Here is a 20,831-nt window from a genome sequence, read left to right on the forward strand (position 1 = left end):
AGTGTTCTCTACATAGCCAGTCACAAAAGGGCCTGAACTGGCTCCAAAACAGAAGTCAAGATTTTCTTGCCTATCTTTCCCTTCTATACTAACAATGTAGAGCCACCAGGCTGCTTTCATTCTGAACTTTCAAGAGGTAGAGAGAAAAACCAGCAATGGTCAGCTTTCAGATGGAGAAACCCTTCCTCTTGTTCACCACTCTGCTTGTGCTTGTGTGTTTCTATCATAGCTGTTCTAGGCTGCTGCCAGCAGAATTTGTCTTCATGATTCTAAGTCAGGCCAACCCCCCCTCCCTCACTCTTAAAATTATCAACCCCTGGCCCCACAGAAGCACTGAGAGAATCTGTGATTTTGCAGCTTGGTCTGTAAGTGCCTCATGGAGCAGCATCTCTCAGAAAGCTGCACTGACAGAACAATCACCCTGCAAGATTCCCCACTGACAATCACTGTGACCTTGTATTGGATTTGAACAAATATCCAGGTCCTCTCCCCCCAGAGCCTCTTCCCACTCTCCTGAACTGCCTGAAGGATATCCTGGCTTCACAGAGCCTGTATTTTCCTACACAATGGCATTAACATCACCTTGGTGTCTACAGTGACAAGTAACAGGAAAAGGATGAGAAATGAAGTCCTTGGGCTACAAATGCAATGGTGACTTCACCTTTCTGAAAAGAATTCCTCCATGGCTTTTCTGGCCTGGCTACTCTCCAGCTGTTTCTCCAGATGCTGCAAACATTCCTCCAAGATGGACTCATCCAGGCCACTGAGGATTAAAAGAGGAATAGATGAGGATCAAATACATGAGGATCAAGAAACAATTTCAACAATCACAACAGTTGAGAGGCCAGAAGTGATCTATTTGCCATTACAATTCCAGTAAATTTTCCACCAATTGAAAGCAGCTCTTCTTCCAAGAGACAGGAGAAAAACAATGGATTAACAACTTGACATAAACACCAACAAATCCACCAAGTTAGAACAAAGGGACACATGATGCTGTAAGGCAAGTCCCAGTCAGAAACCTAAAATAATCCAGAGATCTTTCAGGCACCTCACACACAAATTCCTATAAAGACCTGCTATTTTGACACTTTTAGTCTCTTTTAGTCTTCTTACTGCCCCCCATTCTCTCTTGTTCTCAGCCCCCCCTCCACAATTCTGGTAATGTGAATAAAATATCTCATATTTAGAGTATACAAGTACAGAAGCTCTCAACAGATAAAAAAACCCTGATTTTTTCTGCTCCAGAACTAACCCTGCTCTAGCCAATCTCTGCACACAGCTTTGTTACCTGTTTGGGTCAGAGTGATGGGCCAATATGTTATAGCAGCCTGTGATCAACTTCTCATAAACACGTGCCAGGAACTCATCAGACTCTGCTGGGCCCAAGATCCTTTCCAGGGAGTTGCTGCTGATTTCTGCCACACTCTCTGTGCTGGTCTCCAAAAGGAGGGGGAGCAGGGAATGGATCACCTGGGGTGGGTTTGGATCATCTGACCAGCTTGAAAAGAAAAGGACACAAGTTAATTCTCCACATGAGGTATCACAGATCATCCCTACTGGAAACCAAAATTCACATTCAGTGAGGCATAACTCTGGCTGGAAGTCAGGAATGAAACCCTTTTTGGAAAGGTGGGTTAAAAACACTGGCCCAGTTATTTTCCCCCTCAGAAAAACAGTCACCCTTTGGAAAATTCTACGTGTCACTTCTGCATGTACAGAATTACATCATCTGCCTAGACAGTCCTACTATCACATATTGTGGCTTTGGGGCTTGTCTGCAGTGCCAACAACTACTTTTTGGTTTCAGAGTATTTTAGACTAAGTTCCTGGAAAAAAAATGGCATTTCACTTTTCCTTACACATTAAAACTTTCACTTAAGTGAATGATAAGAAAACACAAACGAATTAATTCAATCCATAATGTGTCAGTTTATATCCCGTTTCTTCAAGTCCGTATCTGACAAAAAGATTTCCCTCAGGGATCTTGGCTTCTGGAGATACCACAGGAAGACAAAAACTGTTGGTCTTGCATTTGGTATTTGGAACTGTGAACTGGAAGGTTTAGGTCAGAAGCAGCACCAGTCAGTACGTGCTGCACAGACACAACCTGAAGTCAGCCCTGGAGGACACAGAGCAAAGCAGCCAGCAGTGAGTGGAACACACAGTGGAACACAAGGCCTGACTTACACGATGAGATCCCCGGTGAGCCTGACCAGGGAGAGCAGGGTGTGCTTGAGGGAGGCTGCCAGGGGCAGGCTCTGGCTGCAGAGGGTGCCCAGGTGGGCAGCCTGCACGGCGCTGATGTAGCTCTCTGCAGGGATGGTGTCGTTGGCAAAGGCGTTGCGCTGGGGAAGGACACACACACACATCAGAGCCCTGGATGTGGGACAGAGCCACACACTGCCCACTGCCAGCAATCCCTGCAGCTGCACCCACACCCACACCAGGTCAGCCCCTGAGGCTGCACTCACCCATGAGCCAATGTTGGGGAACTCGTTGGTGTGGATGTTGTTCCAGGATTCACACAGGGTCTGCACAGCTGATGGCAAGTTCTGGACAAGGGTTGGACCTGCAGTTACACAGAACAATCAGACACTGAATAAATTCATAGGTCTACAAATCAAAATAATCCCTAAGTTTTTAACACCATCCCAGCCTCTTTCACTTCATTAAAACTGCAGAAAACGTGGCACAAATACTAATTCACAGAAGTCTTCGTAGTTCCCCTTATTCCATGCCACAAGCTCCAATATGATTATAAAAACATTTCACTAATCCAGAGGAGCCCACAAGATAATGATCCTTTCAAGGTTTGCCCAACTGCTCGTTGGTAGGATACTGAAGAGACTTTGCAGTGTGCTGCTGGCAGCACAACTCACTCCTTTGAAGAGGGGTGGAGATCACTTTGAAATTGGGGACTGGAAGCACTGTGGAATAATCCCCCTAGAGGGGAGGCCCCTGCCCCCAGCAGTGCCCTGGCCCTCACCCAGGGTGTTGGACTTGCAGCGGCCGGAGCCGATGGCCAGCACGGCGGCGTAGCCCCGCAGCTTCTCCTCGCAGGGCTGGCTGTCCTGGGAGCCCTCCTCCACCAGGCTCCGCAGCAGGTACGACCTGCAGGCAGGAGGGAGGGAGGGGATTGACCTCAGCAACGGCTCTGCACTTCACAGCTCAGAGTGTCAGTGAGTGACACATGAAACACAAACTTCTCCAGCTCTGCCCCACACTTCATCTCACACCACTAAGGGAGTTCTGGGCTTTTATCCCCTCTAAGCTACTTAACAGGAGAAGTGCCCAAAAAGAAAAAGCTGATTTACTTTTGCTTTCTTCTTCACAGGTTCTAACCAGAGTTTAGAAGAATTTAGATCTTTAATGTAAGAATTAACCCCCCCTCTCTTTCTTGATGGTCTGACAGCCTCAGTATTATCCCAGAGAAATAACCTTAAGTAGCACTATCCTAAAGGGTGGTTTTTCTTTGGAGAAATAGCTGGTTTTGCAAACTTGCAAGGATGCCTTGGAAGATCAGACAAGGAGGCTACTCAGAAAAAACAAAGTCCCCCACATGGCTTTGAGAAGCTACTTGGTATTCCTCTTCTAAAGCAATGGACTCTCTAGAGCACATAAAATAATTACTCTGGACTATAAAACTCCCAGGCACTTCTAAGGAAACAACACAGGAAATCCAGAGAAAGCCCACAGCCCAGCAGGAAATTGTATTCCTGCTGGAAATCCCAAGGACTGTACCTGGTAAAAGTAGCGTAAGTGTCAATGAGCTGCAGCGTAGCAGGGAGGAGGTTCTTGGTTATCTCTGAGGACTTCTGGGGATCAGTTTCTGCAGCTAACTTGGAAAAGTGCTCATCTAGAGAAACCTGGATTTTGGAGATGGCAGCATCAAGGGTGTAAATGGATTGTAAACTGGGGACTTCATGCAGCTGGAGAATGGTTGTGCAGTCGACAGCACAGAAAGAAGAGATCTGAAAATACAGAAGATGGAACAGTTAAGTGCAGATCATCCCACAGCAGCAGAAGTTTGTACACCCAGCTGCACTCCCACAGCTCACCTGTCGAGCAAAGTATTCCTCTGCTATTTCCACGTCGTACTTCACTGAGATGCACTTGCTGGAGGTCAGTTCAATGAGAGGAGCAGCATGTTCAGCCTTCATGCCCTGCTTGATAAGGTGATCCTAGAAATGCCAAAACCCAGATCCATCACACCTGAACAGTGCTCTGGACTGAACCAGTGTAGAAAAGACAGGCACGAGTTCCCCCAAAACAAATCCCACATGCAGTCAGCATGGAGGGACTGTCACTGTCACTGTCACCACCCCCCACACCCCACAGGGCTGGGGCTGTACCTTGATCCACACGACGTAGGACGGGATCTGCAGGCGGGAAGACCAGCGCAGGGTGTGCAGGAGGTCACAGTCACTCATCTCAGGGGTGTTCATGGCCAAATGGTGCATGTAGCTCTTGGAGGGAGGCAAAATCCCCAGGATGCGCCACAGGATCAGGAAGTAGTATTGAAGGGCACAGGCTTCCTGAACAGAGGAACAGTTGGAAAAATTAGTGAACAATGACTACAGTTTCCATCATTACAGCTACTGAAATATCTCCTCAGGGACTCCATACTCCTGCAGATGTGCCAAATCAGAAGAACACATTCTGGACTGAGTTTCTCTCATATTAAACAATAAAATACAGAACACAGAAGTGAGAAAAGAAAAAGGAAAAATTAAGCCATTTTCTCCAGTTTAATTGTGTTCTAGCCACACCTCCTGGAATTACCATGGACTTACAGCAAGTCTGAAGCACATTATAAATTAAAAACTCAAGAGTATGTGCAGCCACTACAAACACTATGGTTAGTTATGAGATTTTAAAGTTCCTCATTACTCCAAGCACAGTCCAAAATACTTCGGTTAAATACTTTGCTTGAAAATACTAAGTTTGAAAACTTGTTATTCCTCACCACACCAGCAAGATTCCAGCAAAACCAGCAAGAAAGACTTACCAGTGCAGTGACATTTTTGTTCTCCCTCCTCCTGAGTGTATCAAACTGGGAGCCAGCAGCCAGTAATGAGGTGAGGGCTGTGTAGAGCTCATCGTACTTCGTAGCCCTGGAGAAAAGGACCTCACAAACCTGCAGGAGATGACAAATCAGGACCTCTGCTTTGCAAAGCTCCCTAAGTACTCAGAATAGCCACAGCCCAAAACCTTGCAAAATAAACTTCAGGGAGAGGTTCTGTTGGGACTGAGGCTCAATGGATGGTCAATAAGGAGCAGGCAGAAGAGAGAGCCTGTAACCCTAACGGTAACAAATTTAGTGAGGAAACAAAACCCAGGGACCACCTGGAGCAAAGTGATGAGAAAATAACTCTAATGACACATCTTTGTCTGAATCCAAGCACTCCTGCAAGTACTACAACAGATCCTCACAGACTTAGCACAGTGACTGCCCTGACATCTAACTAGAGGTAAGAAGAAATCCCATGTTATCTCATCTGGCCACTCTTCTTTTCCCCACTTAGTGAAAGATTCCTGGTTCTTCTTTTTAATCATGTCTTTCCTTCTTGTCTGTTTCCCTGGCACTTGGCAAACCCCCAAGGCTCTCCAGAAAGTCTCTCCTAGCAGTGCCATACCGTGCTATCCAGACGGTTCAGATCATCCTCAGAAGCTTCTGGGGACAGGATGCAGTAGAACCTGGGCTGTGGAGCAGAATCTGCAATGTGAGAACAAAAAACAACCTTCAAAGTGGCAGTTTGAACAGGCCACACTGTGTTATAGTCTCTCCTCCATCCCCACAATGTTCTATGTGTTCTATGACCACCACCACCAGATTCCAAGCCAGCTCCATGACACATTATAGATGCTCTAACCTGTGGTATAGTCAGCCAAAGCTTCCCTATTCCTACAACCCTGGCAATATAAACATTTACTTATTTTTAATTACTTTTTGCATACTCCTAGAAGAGAATAACTTTGAATTTTGCTTAATAAAACAATTCTTGCATTATTAGATGTATTTTTACCTATTTTAACTACGGCCATTAAAAAGCAGAAAAACCTGTCCAAATCAAGGCACAGAACAGGCTCTCATTTACTTATAAAAGCAAATCTTGAAATAAAAAATTCCTTACATTTTCTTTCTTACCTGATGAACAGTGTTTGGTCCAGTTTTCTTCCACTTCTTTAAAGCCATGGTAAAGTGGGACAGATGTTCGTCTGCTGCTGTCCTGGGTTCCACTCACCCAGCCAATGGGTGGAGTCAGCAAATTATACTGTACCTGAATAGAAAAAAACAAACAAAAACCCATCCATGGCATCCTTGTCACTGAGGGGAAGGGGGAAAATACCACCCCACAGAGAAGGAAATACAGATTAGAAACAATCCTCTTCACAACAAAACATTTCACTCTTCTAGGAGAAGCCCTGGACCCTTCCTGATGGTTTTTGTTCTCGACTGAGCAGTTTAATTCCATGGCCAAGTTTCCCATAATTGAAAAAACCAGGCATGAAGCACCATCTCATCCCATTAGAGGACAGTGCCAAAAACCTCCACAGTGAAACACTAAAGCAAAGAAGTACAAAAGGTATTTGTGAAATCAACAGCTAAATACTCAAGATTTTAAAGACAGGGTGGGACAATCATCATGTCCTTACTAGGATTTATTAAGATCCCAGTCACACCAAGAATTTACATTCCAACTGAACCTGCTGTGGAACCAGCCATGATAATTCATCATTCCTTGGAACTCCAAAGTTTGGTAACAACATCAAAACTGATTTACTCCCAGGGGTCATGGGAAGAACACTCCAAATGATTGTCCATTACAGATCCCTGCTGGGTGACCAATTCAATATCCAGATGTCCAAATCTTACCTGCTCAAACAGGTACACAGGGGCCTTGGAATACTGGTGGAGCAGGTAGTCAAACACCAGGAGCAGCCTAGCCACCACCAGGGGCACAGAACACTGCTGGGTCTCCATGTTTGCTGTCAGCTCCACAATGGTCTGGATACACAGCATCATGATGGACCTGCGGCCCCTCTCTGAGAAATTGTGGAAAATGAGCAGCAGCAGCTGGAGATGCTCCACATTCAGATCTTCTGTGTCACTGGGGAGAGTCCCCTGCAGGGCATTTTGCTTCAGCGTGCCCACAAACCTGGCAACAGGGGAGAAAGTTTGTCAAGTTTAGTTTTCCTCTGAGATCCCTCTTTAAAATCTCTCTAACTAGAAGTAGTTACATACTTCTGCTTATTGTTTTAATACTAATTTCACAAATGTTCACTACATTATGTATTGGAATGAGACTGTGTGAGCAGTAAAACCTACTTTTTAAAGTCAATTAAAATCAGTGGCAAATATATTTAGTGGAAAACAGGAACAGTCATTCAAATGGAGAAGAGTGATTCAAAACCTGTTCCCTGGGAAGGGCTGTCCATGAGAGCTTTAAACCACCTAAACTCTTATCAGTGAAAGCCAGCTAATGGCAGAGAATCCCAGCACCATCCTAACAGGAACTACCAGAAACCTGCTGAAAAATAAGAGATTCTCTGTCCCTTTTTTGAGCCAGCCTTGCTGCATTTCAGCCTCCTCCCCCCAACTCCTGACTGCAGCTCTCATTTCCTGGGCTCTGGGTGGAGGATTCCCCAGCACAGCAGACTGACCCTCTGCTCCTCCCAGATCAGGGAACACACACACTTGGAATGCTGGGGCCAGAGAATTTTCACTTGACAGGAAATGAGAGAGGTAAGAGACGACTGATTTACAGCTTAACATAAAATGACTCACCTTTCCCAGACTTTAAGGCATTCTGGAACATCAGGATCTCCCTGAGAACTGGCTTTGTGCTGCCAAATCAGCAGGAGTCGGGACAGCACCGACAGACTCTGAGGGTGGATGTAGAGAGGCCACGGCCCTTCAGAAAAAGGGGCAACTCCCAGCTGCTGGAGAAGTGTGTTCTGGAACAAAACAGGGACTTGTTGGAAAGAGGGAAGTCCTGTCTGATGCTTTAATTAATGAAAAGCATGATCTGAGCATACAGATGGCAATACACAGCAGGGCTCTCAGCTCTGCTCACACAGCAGTGCCTCTCCTGTCTCAGATATAGGGCAGAGCTACTGAGGGACACTCAGTGCTGTCACTCTGCCACCTAAACACCAATGCAGAAAAAATGGCATTAGTGAGCTTTTCTCATTCACTGCAATATCAGAGCAGGACAGACTATGCTCATGTTCAGTATCTGTGAATCTGCAAGAAGAGCCCTTTGATTGATCACAGCAATATTTGCTTCTTTTCAAATGCAGTAAAAAGGCAGATTGATGAAAGTCTAACTGCTTTTAAAAATTAACGAACAACAGAGTGTTTTAAATACAGTAGAAAACAGCCCACAAAGTACAGGGGTTGAATTCAGTGATGGGTTGAAGCAGGTTCATAACTTTCATGACAGAGTCAGGTCAGCCCATGACCCAGCAAAGAAACCTAGAGGCTACAAAGTTAGGACATGAAAGCAAACGGATTAATTTGATTCTCTCCTGAGAAATTCCAAGGCCTTTTGGCATCAGTCCTGACAGCAGAGCAAACCTGTAGGAATGTCTCTTGATGAACTCATGGATAGAGTTTTCATCCAGAGTTTTCAGCTTTCATGCCCTTCAAAGTCCAGTGGATTAGTCTGAACTCTAGAAGTAAAGTTTACACCGTGCAGGATGTTTTGTGCTGGATGACTGCAAAGATCATTCAAAACACAGGACTCAAAATATTCCAACCTCTTTTTGCAGAATACACTCAGGGCCAAATGGAACAACAACTATTCAAGGTGTGGAGAACCCATACAGAGGAATAATTAGACACCAACATTTCTTCATTTTATTTATGCATTCAATCCCAGCTCACCTGCAGGGCAGGGGACTGAAGATCTGAGGTCACCAAGGAATGGTTGAAGTGATACAGAGCAGCAGCAAACTCCTCATCTGACGTGCCTGTAAGACAGGGATCGAGAGCCACTTACTACCTTTGCTCTCCAGTATTTAAAACTTTGATGAGAAGCTGAAAAAGAGAGGCACCTCTGAGCTGTACAGCCCTACAGAGAGGTTTGCTCACTCACCCTTGAGGCCATCCTTGTCCACCTCCTTGATGATGCTTGCCAGCGTGGCCATGTGCTGCTCCGACAGGGACACGCTCAGGTAGTTGCGGATGAAGTTATTCCTGGAGTTCAGCATAGAAGAAGTGATAAAGTTCAAAATGTTTGAAGCTAGGCTCAAAAACTGAAAAGAAAAGAGAAACACACTATAGAAGCAACAAAAGCAGAGGGACAACATTAAACAAAAACTAAGCCAACAGCAAAACATATTGAGTCCCCTAAACCTCTCCCCGCTGCAGTGGAGGAAAGGTGCACTCATGGCAATCCAGCCCCTGCACTGTGGGCTGGACCAGGACTGATTCCAGAACCCTCTGAGAAGGTTGGAGGCCTCCAACTTCTCCCCTGCAGTATTTATTTTTGTCTTTACCCAACAGAGCTGGGGCTAAAAGCATTCTATCAGCAAGTCACATCACTTCCAGCTCTGCCCCCATTTTCCCTCTGTAACCCAAACAGATATGAACTCCAGCCTCTGCTTCCCTGGCAGCAACAAACCCTGACACTCCATCCACCAGAAGAGGAGAGAAAACATCCTTCTCCACAGGCAGGACACTGCCTGATTCCCCTGAGCAGTGCACCAGAACCACCTGCCCTTTCTCACAAAGCTGCCCTGGAACAGCCCAGCTGTCCCTGGCAGGAGCAGAGCACACAGGGCTCACCCAGGTGCCACAGCCCAGCTGTCCCTGGCAGGAGCAGGAGCACACAGGGCTCACCCAGATGCCACAGCCCAGCTGTCCCTGGCAGGAGCAGGAGCACACAGGGCTCACCCAGGTGCCACAGCCCAGCTGTCCCTGGCAGGAGCAGAGCACACAGGGCTCACCCAGGTGCCACAGCCCAGCTGTCCCTGGCAGGAGCAGAGCACACAGGGCTCACCCAGGTGCCACAGCCCAGCAGTCCCACCCAGGCCCCCCCAGCTCCCTGGGCCCAGCTGTGGCCGTACCAGCTCGGGGTCCTTGCGGCTGGCCAGGATGTTCCCGTTCTCCCCAGCACTCTGCTTGTTGGGGCTCTTCACCCTTGGTGAGCTCTCCAGAGGAGGGGGTGGAGGGGGTGGTGGTGGAGCCACTTTCTCTTTGCTGGGAGAGATTGTCTCTTCAAACCATTGCCCCAGGATTGGTTCACTGTCGTCATCTGGCACACAGGGCAGGAACAACAAACCCATAGTGTTATAAGCAAATAAAAAACTACCCAGCTTGAGAGAGACCTAAAGCAGAATTTCAGTGAGCAGACTTAAGGTGTCTGCTCTCCATTTTTTCTGTCCAAATCACAAGGCAAAGCCCTTTCACAGAGGTCCAGCAGGAATTTACACAAAGAAATTATTTCCACTCTTCTCTTAAGCAAACACTGTCAAATCCCAGCTACTCAGGCTTCAGTTCACACAAAAGAGAGCAGTCAGCACTACTTCTGCCACAGACCTTACAAACTGCTCTGTATTTTCAGCATTAAAAGTCATAGTCTGAGAAGGCAACAGCACAGTAACCAGGTTTCCATAAAATGTGAGAAGCAGTGTAAACTCCTGAGCTGCTGCAAACTCTCTTACCTTGGCTGCTGTCCTCCTCAGTGCTGCTGAAGTCATCCTCATAGTAAGTGTTGGAGTCAGTGGAGGCACTGGCATCACTGCTCATGGAGCCCTTCCTCTGGCGCTGCAGGACACAGGCCTGAAGAACAGCAGGACCAGGAAAAGTTTAGGATTATGAAAGATGATCATTTGAAAATAACAGTAACTTCCTCATGCCCTTTAATTTTCTTCTAGCAAATTAGTCCCAACTAGTTTATTAACACTTTTTCAAGGCTTAAGTTGTACTAAAAATTACACAGATGATTGAAAATAAACAATCTACGCCAAACTTATAAGCAACACTTGAAATAACAGTTCTAATATAAAATCATGTGTCACCAATGTAGCCTTTTCATCTTCCCACTAAAATCACAAATACCACTGAATTTACAAAAAAAGTGCATTTCTATTAGTACAAGTTTGTCAAATTTACATCTCTGAAAAGAGGAAATAGAAAGGCCCTGGCTGATGGCTTTTGAAAGAAGAACTGTACGTTCCCAGAAAAGCCCCAGTTTGTTAAGTGATGGCAATCTGGAGTGGCTCAGCTCCAGAGGTTCTCCAGATCTGTGCCAGCTCCTACCTTTCTGTAGGACGTGGAGAGCAGAGTCAGCAGCAGATTGGTGAGTGGCACAGAGTCTATGAGGCGCTGGATCCTCTGGATGGATGTGCTCTGAGCCATGACATCCAGCACTGCTGGAGGCCCGTCGCTCTCCCAGCCCTGGAGGATAGAATTTCAAATGGAATTGAAATAAAGAGAAATTGGTAGGAGAATTCCAAGAGTGACCAGTGGAGAAGGAAGAATGCCTCAGGACAATGTCTGTGCTATCTGCATACCTTGTGCAATGCCTCCACTTGCAGATCTTGGAAAAGAGATGAAAGCAATTTGATGGCATGATTTGCCAGCACCACTGACAGCACCCCAAACCCTTGATGCCTGCAGAAACAGAAAGGATGGAATGTCATTTCAGGGGGAAAATAACAAATAAATCAATATTAAATAAAGAGACTGCTTTGCTAAACTGGAGACAACAACATCTCCTCTTTCCAAGACTCAGGACTTGAATTGCAAATAGAGATAAAATTTCACAAGACCAACAAGAGCCTGCAGCAGCTGCTTGCTCAGACTGGTCAGAGCCCTGAACAATGGTCCCTGAGGGTGTCACATACCCTTTCCCAGGTCCCAGCTTGGGAGAGCCCACGCCCTCCTTAGTGCGAGCAATGATGTCTCTGACACGAAGAGCAGCCAAGGGATCCTTCTCCTTCCCCTTATCAGCCAAGGCCGTGGGGCTGAGGTTCAAGATGAGGAAGAGGCTGTTCAGCAAACACCAAGCCCCGAGCAGCTGGAAGTTCTGATAATGCTATCGTGCCAAAAGTCACGGGGAAGGGGGAGAAAAAAGCACCAAGACAAAACACCATCAATCCAAATGCCAAAATACACCAGCATTAAAAGGGTGAAAAAGCCTCCTGAGATGGAAATCTTACCTCCCCTCCTGCACGGCGTGAATTGCTGATGGCTTGTCCAATCATTTCATAGATTTCAAGCTGCAAATAAAGCCAAAACCATGGTAAGGCACCTCACCAGACAGCAACAGAAATAAAAACTCCAAATGCAATTGTATTTTACCCTCTAAAATTAGCCAATCCTTTAACTTCTTTACCACCAATGACAATGTCCCAAAATCACATCTGTGTATTGCAATGCAAATAAATACAAATTCTGTGCTCTTCGCTTGCTGAGGAGGAAAACAAAGAATAGTCTGCAGATTACTTACACATTTCTGTACAATAGTAGCAGCATCATTTTCATAATCTTCTTCTTTGGAGCTGGTTGACCCGGTTCGTACCTGTTGGGTGCTGCCCACGTGCAGGATGGCCATGCAGGTGGCCACACTCACACCTCAGGGAAAACAAGTGCAGGGGACATTCTTAGGAAGAGCCAGTCTTGGGACAAAATATTCCTATTTAGCACATTAAGACAAGCAGTATCCAATGTGTTCATAACTTGATGGAGCAGGGAATGTTCAGTGTTACAGTGAAAGGTTAAAAAATCTTTAGTACCCTCAGAAGAGCAAAGTTTTACCCTACAGAAACACATGGGAGCAGTTAAAGGAGGTAATGTTTTACCATGTAACTCAATACCATTTTTAAGACAATCTTCAGACTTGAGTGCCACATCTTAAAGGCCCCCCATACCAATTAAACACTCAGGATTTTGGTGTGCTTAAACCACTCCTGGGAAAAAAGGCTGATTTGGGACTTGTCAACAAGGCTTAACAAATTAAGCTGAAGCCTAAAAATATATATATATTATGCTCTGAATATAAAAAGAAAGAGCAGAAATTACAGGCTGTTAAGAAAATGTTGAGTCACTCCGTCTTTTTTTTAGATACTGACAGGAGCAGTGGCAGAACGTATCAGTAACAACTTTGATATTAACCCAATCACCACACTGTGCTGCAGAGCTTCTAGAGAAATAAAGGCTACTTGTGAGCTGAGCCTCCAACATGCAGGTAACAAAGCACAGCCAAAAACTCAAAAAAACTGTTGGAGATCTGTGGGAAGCTAGGTTGAAAGGATAGTGCAGGATAGTCCAAAAGACAATCTCTCCTGATGAATTACAGCTGTACTGACTACTGAGGAATGGAAACATCTGTGCCTGCCCAAAGAGTTTGGGTGCTATAAAACAGCAGGTTAGCTGGCCACTAGTTACAGCTACAGATGGAGTTGGAGCTTGAGACTGAGTCTGCTGCAGTTTGGGATGGGGTGTGCTGGCTGTGCTGTGAGGAGGAAGGGATGTGCAGTCATGTAAGGGACAGACAAGGTAAGAAGATGTTATGTGAGGGACAGACAGGGTTAAGTGGCCAGGCAAGGGACAGGCTGGGGTTAGCCAGTCATGTAGAAGGATAAAGAAAACTTGCAGAGATGAGAGGAGTCAGTGCTGTGTGAAGCTGCCTATGAGGAAGGATTCAGAGTTGCTTGAGAAAAGTTCATTGAGAAAAGGCATGTAAAGTTTTAAAATAAGACTGGTGTTGGTGCCAGTCATGTCTGTCTCAACTTATTTACTCCAGAGCTCCACTCACCTGCATAGAGACAGCTGAGAGCAAGAACAGTCACGTCCTGGAGACGTGTGGGCGTCAGGGGCTCCAGCACGGGCAGGGACAGAGTGTCCAGAGCCATGGTGACATCGATGACCAGCGAGTGGAAGCTGCAGGCAGGACACACGGTGAGAGCAGTGCCCTGGCAGCACAGTGCCCTGGCAGCACAGTGCCCTGCCCCAGGCAGGGAGGTGCCCAGGAGGGCACAGGGAGTGCCCAGGCAGGCAGGTGGCACTGACCCGTTGCGCACGGCCGTGGCGTCGGCCACGGTGGCCGGCATGATGAAGAAGGAGTTGGCGGACACGGCGTCCTGGAAGCGGTTGATGTAGCGCAGGAAGTAGGGCAGGTTCAGGCACACGCGCAGCAGCTTCTCGGAGCCACCTGCCGGGCACAGCAGCAGGGCTGTGGCACTGCTTGGCACTGCCTCAGCCCTAAGGGTGCTCAGGAACTGACTTCATTGCTCTTGGTGGTGGGAAAATGCCATCAGAGGGGAGGGCAATGGGATAGAGTGCTTTACAACACCAGCTGCTGAAGTTTGCAGCCCATACTGGTAAGGGGTCTCAAAGCTCTGTGTCTTCACAGGGCACACTTCACACCAGGTGCAGCTGGTGGGACTTGATCCCAGTGGTCTCTTCCAACCCTAACAATCCTGTGATTCTAATCCACCCCATAAGGTATTTCACACTGTCCACCTAATCTACCCCTCCAAACATAAATACACTCAGCTCATCTCTGCAATGAAAACTCCATTCCCAGCCATAACCTCCCTGGGCAATCACTAGGCCACTCAGAGAACCCTTCAGGTCAGAGAGTTTCTTTCCACTCAGAGCTGTGAGATGTAACAATGGAGAGACATTTTTCCAGTACCTTCTAGCCCCAAGCTAGAAAGTTGATTCTCACCAAGTTCTTGCAGGCTGGCCACATTCTGAGCAATGAATATGCTCTTGGTCTTTGCTGCAGAGGTTTGATCTGTGGCAGCTTGATCCTCACTCTCTCCTTCCACCTAAAGCAAGCACATACTAAATATATTATGGAGGCACTAAAAACACACTGTATTTCTCCAAGTCTCTACACAGAAACAAGGTGTATCAGCAGCACAATTCCCAACAGTTATAGATGTCACTAAATGTTGCATTCTGTGAGGAAACAGACCCAGTACTGCCAATACAACACAAACAGTATCTGCTTGTTTGCCATTTATCTCATGCAAATAGGACTTATGTACTTAAGAAAGGTTCACTTTACATCTGTTTCAAGAAGTATCACTTAGAGCCCTCTGTCCTTCCTGTACTGGGAAGCTGAAATTCAGACTGTTTCTGTTTTGGAGGTTTTTACCTGTGTCTCTGTTGTGATTGATGGTGAGGATGAGACTCTGGGGTTAAAGACTGATGTCAATTGGTTTAGAAAGTTCATCTGCACTTCCTTCTGTCTCAGCTCTGGGCTCACAGGGGAGGCCAATTCCTTCTGGTCCTCAACTGCAGGGAAAACAACAAACCCCCATTTCAGACAGCAAACCTCATCTTTTCTGTGCCTAACTCCAGTGCTGCAGTGAAACACCCACAGCTGGGGCCGCCTCCCTACCATCAGAGAGGGTTTTGACAGTCTGAGGCAGCTTGGCTGATTTCATCATCGCTGTGAAGGTGATGATCTCTGTCCGGTCCAGGCGGCTGCAGCCCGTGCACAGCCCCTTGATCAGCAGAATGAGGTGTTTCTGCAGAAAACAGAGACATCAAGTACCACTGAAACTCTCTTGATCATTTACTCTAAGCAGATGGATTAAGAGTAATGTAACTTCAGCTGGTGAGGCCACTGCAACAGCTCTGAGCCACTGTGATCTCCCCTGAGGATGGAAGCACATCCCTGACTGCAGGTAATCCAGGTCACTGACACTGCCTGTGCTTCCCATGGAAAACCTCTCTTCTGTGACACACTACATTACAGCAACACTCCTCACAGGCCTTCTCTCTTCCCAATATATTTAAGCTTTCCCACAAGACAGAAATACAAGCAGGCAAGAAAACATCTTTAAAAACTCAACAGATAGCTGGGATCCAGGTGGTTGCACAAAACCAAACCAGAGTGTAGGAAACTGGAACTGAATTAACCAAGGCTTCAGGTCACCTTTGAGTTGAGAGCAAGCTTTTATTCTGAGAATGCAGAGGGAAGATTCAGCAGGAATCAGAGTCTACAAAAGTGCACACCTTAAATATTTTAAAGGCTTCATTAATTTTGCTTTATGCATTCAGCATTAGAGCAGGTATTTCAGAACTGGAGCCCAAAGCCCATTCTCACACTGAGGCTGGCCCAGGAGGCCCAAAGCTGTGCTCACCTGTGAAACTGCACATGCTTCGTCTGGGTTCTCAAGCCGCAGCAGGGAGAATTCAATCAGGACTTTACACGCAGCTGCCACTGACTGCAACTGGTTTCTGGGTACTGAAAAAAGCAGATCCTTGTACTTAGAGTAAGCTTTAAAATAGTCCAGTGTAATAAGCTGCCAATGCTGTCAATAAAACAGGATGCTCTGCAGTGTAGGTACACACTCAATCTCTCCTGCCTAACACAGATGCAATATAAAGTCAGTCTCATTACAATGTAACCCAAGAAATGTCAGCAAAGTGAGGATAATTCCTTCTGCCAGACAGGGGAATTCAGACAGATAAAGCAGTTTCCCCAGCAACATTATTTAATGCTGACAGAAGCTCTGAAGAACATGAAACAAGTTTACAAAGCCCATTTTTTTGTTGAAATTGCTAAATTGTCAGCCAAAATAACAGAAAATATTTTGAGTCACAATGTTTTGATCATTAACTCCAACACAGTAATGTAACTACAAAAACCCTGAATGGTTTGGATTGGAAGGGACCTTAAATCCCATCCAGTTCCCCTCCCTGCCATGGCCAGGGACACCTTCCACTAGGATCAGGTTGCTCCAAGCCCCATCCAACCCGGCCTTGGACATTTTTGGGGACAGCAGTGTTCTAACTGCTGAAGGATAATCTAAAAATCCTGAACACTGATTTAAACACTTGACCAAACATTAAATCAGGTCAATGAAAAGCAGCCAAAGAGGCAACACTGTCCAGTAGTTGGTGGCCAAATACTCCCATCAACAAGCTTCCCTTTCCATCAGAGCTGACATTTCATGGTACAAAAGTCAGCAATGGTGGCCCTAAAAGTCTGATTCAGCAAGAAAGCAAAGAAACAAATACAAAAATCAACAGTTCTAATTTACTTTTACTGCATCCAGTCATTACACAGGAACAAGAGAAGCAAAGGAACACTTACTGAGACCACACACAGTAGTGATGTAGTGTGTGGAAAGTGCAACGAAGGAGGAGTAAAAAGGCTCATACTGCTTGTCATGGTGCAGGATCTCAGATTCACTGCAATGGAGAAGGGGACAGAGGTCAGCCAGACCCAGCACAGCAGCAGCACCACCCAACACCCCAGTGTGTCCAGTGACAGGGGCAAGGCAAGGTGACAGCTCTGGGAACACAACCCTTGTGTCCCCAGGACTGAGTTCTCCAGCAGCAGCCAGATCACAACATCAGCATTGCTGCCCACACAGGAAATATTGTGCTGCCAGTGTTTCTCCTCCACAGCATCAACAGGTCAGGCTCTACCAGCCACACTCCCTGCCAGAGGCTCATTAACCTTTAAGTTGTTCTAAACTCAGCTGCCCAGAGCCTGCACTGTGTGTTCTGCTAACGCTGGCAGGATCTGCCAGGCCCAGGCATTCCCTTCCCATCACGGCACCGAGGCAACTGGAGCTTGTGCAATCTGCAAGTCAGAGATTGAACCAGCAACTGCAGAACCACAGCACACAGGGACAGCACCTGGGGAGGGAGCTGGGCAGGTGAGGAAGAGTCCCTGAGGCTCCTCAGCTACACTAACTGGCCTCAGAGATCAGCCTTTCATGGCAGAGGTGACACCTTAAAGGTGTCCCAGCCCATCCCCTGCACAGACATAGAGAACACAAACTGCTCTGCCTCCACACCTCTTCTAGCTCTCATTTTTCCTGTGGCAACACTAAGGGATGTGCATATCTGCCTCATAAATGATCCATTTACTTTCTTTCACATTTTCATGCACTGATGTGAACAGACAAGCTGCAAGAACTGGTTATTTATTAGACTCAGCTTCACTTTGCCTCTCCAAACCCAGCCAGACTTCCCCACCTCTGGGACAGAGGTTATTCCTGGAGGGCAGGTGGGGATCAGAGGGCAGCAGCTCCCAGCTCCAACCACAATTTCACCATGCCCTGCTAACCTAAACAAAATCCAGTTTATGCCCAGTCACCTTCCCTTTTTCCACACTAAGCCATCGTTTCCAGCTCTAGCAGGAGGTGCTCTAACAGAACCATTTCTCCACAAAAATGAGCAGAAGGAAATACTCATCAGCTTTGTAGTTTGATTTCCTAGGTGTGAGGTTTTATTTAGTCTGCCTAAAAAGCTAAAATAGAAAATTAAGAGAGAGGCTTTACTGGAAGCTATTCAACAGTGTCACACAGCCGAGTTCCAACACCTCAGGCCTCGGCTCACCCTGTCCTGCCAGAACTGCTCTGGTGAGGAACAAGCCCAGAGCCTGAACATGCAAAGCAGTCTGTGCTCTCTCCTCTTCAGACATTAACTTTGCTCATCTACCTGTCAGGCCTAACTCCAAGCCAGCAGCAGTAGATGTATGTAAGTATTGTTAAGAGAACAAATTAGAACAATTTGGGAATAACAGAGTACAGGAGAGGCTGACAGCTCCTAAATTACTGCACAGGTCAAGCTGTGCACCACACAGTGCCCACAGGGTATAAAGAACACAGAGGTGCAGAATCCAGCATGAGATAGGGATTGAGCAATGGGAGGTTTGAGTTCTACTAAAACACATTGTGGATGTTATGACCATGCAAAGGGGAAGGCAGCAGTCAAGTTATCATCAATCCTTGCAAATAACCATTGACAGAAGAGAACAGCTCAATCTGGGATGTGCCAGTGTTATTCTGAGTATACAGAGAGATTTAATAATGACTTTTCAGCCTCTGTACTGTGGTGTATTGCTTACAGGGGTTTTGCTTCCCAGGGAAGCTCTTTGCTCAGGCTGAGGGGAAGCCTCTGTCACTTATCAGTGTTAATCAGCACCAAATCCCAGCCCTTGCCTCAGCTCTGCTCCCCAGCCCTGAACACACCCAGTCCTTGGGGCAGTGGAACAAAGCAGCCTCCTCCCTGGCAAGGCACTGCTCCAGGTGCAGTTACCCCGGGTGGAAACTCCTTCCCCAAAAACCAGCCTGGAGTGACTCCACACACAGAGTTCCTCTCCAGCTGCACCTTTCCAAGTCAGCATTTCCATCATTTATGTCAAACAAGGGCCTAATTTCTGTCAATTCTTGAAGACACTTGGTAACAGAGGAATACCAGTAATCTGATGATGCTTAAACTTATAAATGAAATACCAGAGTAGTTAAAAAAAGGAGTTTATTGATTTATTTTGAAAAGAATAATACTGGTGATTTCGCTGTCATCATGCTAAGTTTATTTAAGGGGAAATCCAGCCTCTCTGGGGTTGGCTGACACCATCAAGAATTTAACAACTGCCTTCTAAAAATAACTTGAACACATAAAAGATTTTCTGTGAGAAATCTAAAGATAGATTTTTGCTCAGTACAGAAAAACACAGCTCCAGACACGAACAAGTTGTATTTATTCCTTTGTCATTTAGCACACCACAACAAGGCACAAAACAAAAAGTATCATCCTGCAAGAGCCCAAATCCTGCCAGACCATCAGACACACAACTCCAGCCTCAGGCAGTGCTGCTTGAAGGCAACAGACTGCTGGCTCAAGTGGAAAACAGAGCCATCATCCCCTCTAAAGGAGGAAATTGCTCTCTCCCAGAACTCAAGTGGATCCACTCGAGTGTCCCTGGGATATTTTGATGGAACACTCCACCAATGAACTTTAGGTACAGGGACAGCAGAGCTGCACGGGGAAAAGCAGCACTGGGATGGTCCCTAAAACACAGACTGGCCAAAGAACTGCCCAAAGCCATCCACACCCAGTGAGCACCTGCTCTGTGGTGCAGGCACAGAACTCCTCCAATTAACTCTCTGAATCTGAAGCATCCATTGCACACTCAGCCATTCGACAAGAAACAAAACTCCACAAGGCTTTATTTTATCATCTTCCTCAGTGCACTGTTTATTTTATGTTTCCTAACAACTAATCGTGGCCGGGGTTATATCTCTGTATCTGAGAATGATGTGGCATTCACATTTAGTGTTTCAGATTATAAAGCAAGTTGAATTAAGTAGCTACGGTGGGTACTCTTATGCTCTGACTCCAACCTGTGTGATTAAGACAAGGCAGACTTGATTTGGTTCTGCTTTATTTCTACTTAAAATAGGAGAAGCACTGCAGTGGTAAAGACTTAGAGAGAAGTCTGGTCCCCCCAGAGCCCGGTGAGACAACACTTCCCACGGCCCAAGCGGGCAAACTGTGACACGCCTGGACAAAAGCAAAACCACAAGAACAGTCCCGAAGCCTCTCGGCGGGCGCCTGGCGGAGGTGCTGCGGCCGGGCGAGCACCCTCAGCCCGTTATGGGGCCCGAGGGCACCTCCGACAGCTCCGGGACAGCGGCAGGAGCCGGCGAAGCAGCTCGGGGCTCTGCCAGGGCAGCCGCAGCCGCGCCGCCCGTCCTGCCGGGCACCGAGCACCGAGCCCCTCACACCCAGCCGGGCCCCGCCTCAGCCGCCCCTCAGCCGCTCCCGCAGCGGCACCCCCAGCGCTCCCCCTCAGCGGGCGACGCCGAGCGGCGGCAGCCCCCGCTCGCGCTCCCTCACCTCTCGATGACCGAGGCGAGCAGCTGCGGCAGCTCTTTCATGTCGAAGGCCGAGTAGGAGGCGGAGAGCAGCGGCCGCACGGCCACATCCCAGCCGGGCCCGGCCGCGGCCCCCGCGCCGCCCGCCGCCATCTTGGGCTGCGCTGGGCCGGGGGCCGCGGCGCGCACAGCGCCCCCTGCCGGCGGGGAGGCGACCGCGCAACGTCGCGCCGCCCCAT

General features: G+C 47.2%; 1 protein-coding gene across 1 annotated transcript in view; it reads right to left on the bottom strand.

Annotated features, from left to right (window-relative positions):
• The window catches only part of UBR4 (ubiquitin protein ligase E3 component n-recognin 4), an 83,517-nt gene extending 62,734 nt beyond the window's left edge, over positions 1-20,783 (bottom strand). Inside the window, exons 1-30 of the mRNA XM_056507921.1 lie at positions 20,615-20,783; positions 17,073-17,170; positions 16,117-16,220; positions 15,369-15,498; positions 15,123-15,262; positions 14,688-14,790; positions 14,027-14,168; positions 13,773-13,897; positions 12,465-12,589; positions 12,175-12,234; positions 11,860-12,050; positions 11,527-11,626; positions 11,273-11,410; positions 10,675-10,792; positions 10,078-10,265; positions 9,105-9,264; positions 8,894-8,979; positions 7,793-7,962; positions 6,881-7,163; positions 6,152-6,284; positions 5,640-5,719; positions 5,012-5,140; positions 4,356-4,538; positions 4,062-4,184; positions 3,745-3,974; positions 2,990-3,114; positions 2,475-2,572; positions 2,191-2,348; positions 1,292-1,501; positions 662-763 (exon numbers count right to left, since the gene is read on the bottom strand). Coding sequence (XP_056363896.1) covers positions 662-763; positions 1,292-1,501; positions 2,191-2,348; positions 2,475-2,572; positions 2,990-3,114; positions 3,745-3,974; positions 4,062-4,184; positions 4,356-4,538; positions 5,012-5,140; positions 5,640-5,719; positions 6,152-6,284; positions 6,881-7,163; positions 7,793-7,962; positions 8,894-8,979; positions 9,105-9,264; positions 10,078-10,265; positions 10,675-10,792; positions 11,273-11,410; positions 11,527-11,626; positions 11,860-12,050; positions 12,175-12,234; positions 12,465-12,589; positions 13,773-13,897; positions 14,027-14,168; positions 14,688-14,790; positions 15,123-15,262; positions 15,369-15,498; positions 16,117-16,220; positions 17,073-17,170; positions 20,615-20,745 — 4,163 coding nt within the window. The 5' untranslated portion in view covers positions 20,746-20,783. The remainder of the gene's footprint in view (positions 1-661; positions 764-1,291; positions 1,502-2,190; positions 2,349-2,474; positions 2,573-2,989; positions 3,115-3,744; positions 3,975-4,061; positions 4,185-4,355; positions 4,539-5,011; positions 5,141-5,639; positions 5,720-6,151; positions 6,285-6,880; positions 7,164-7,792; positions 7,963-8,893; positions 8,980-9,104; positions 9,265-10,077; positions 10,266-10,674; positions 10,793-11,272; positions 11,411-11,526; positions 11,627-11,859; positions 12,051-12,174; positions 12,235-12,464; positions 12,590-13,772; positions 13,898-14,026; positions 14,169-14,687; positions 14,791-15,122; positions 15,263-15,368; positions 15,499-16,116; positions 16,221-17,072; positions 17,171-20,614) is intronic.
• Positions 20,784-20,831: the final 48 nt, after the last annotated feature.

Source organism: Oenanthe melanoleuca, chromosome 21, assembly GCF_029582105.1.
Source record: "Oenanthe melanoleuca isolate GR-GAL-2019-014 chromosome 21, OMel1.0, whole genome shotgun sequence".
In the NCBI taxonomy this organism is placed as follows: domain Eukaryota; kingdom Metazoa; phylum Chordata; class Aves; order Passeriformes; family Muscicapidae; genus Oenanthe; species Oenanthe melanoleuca.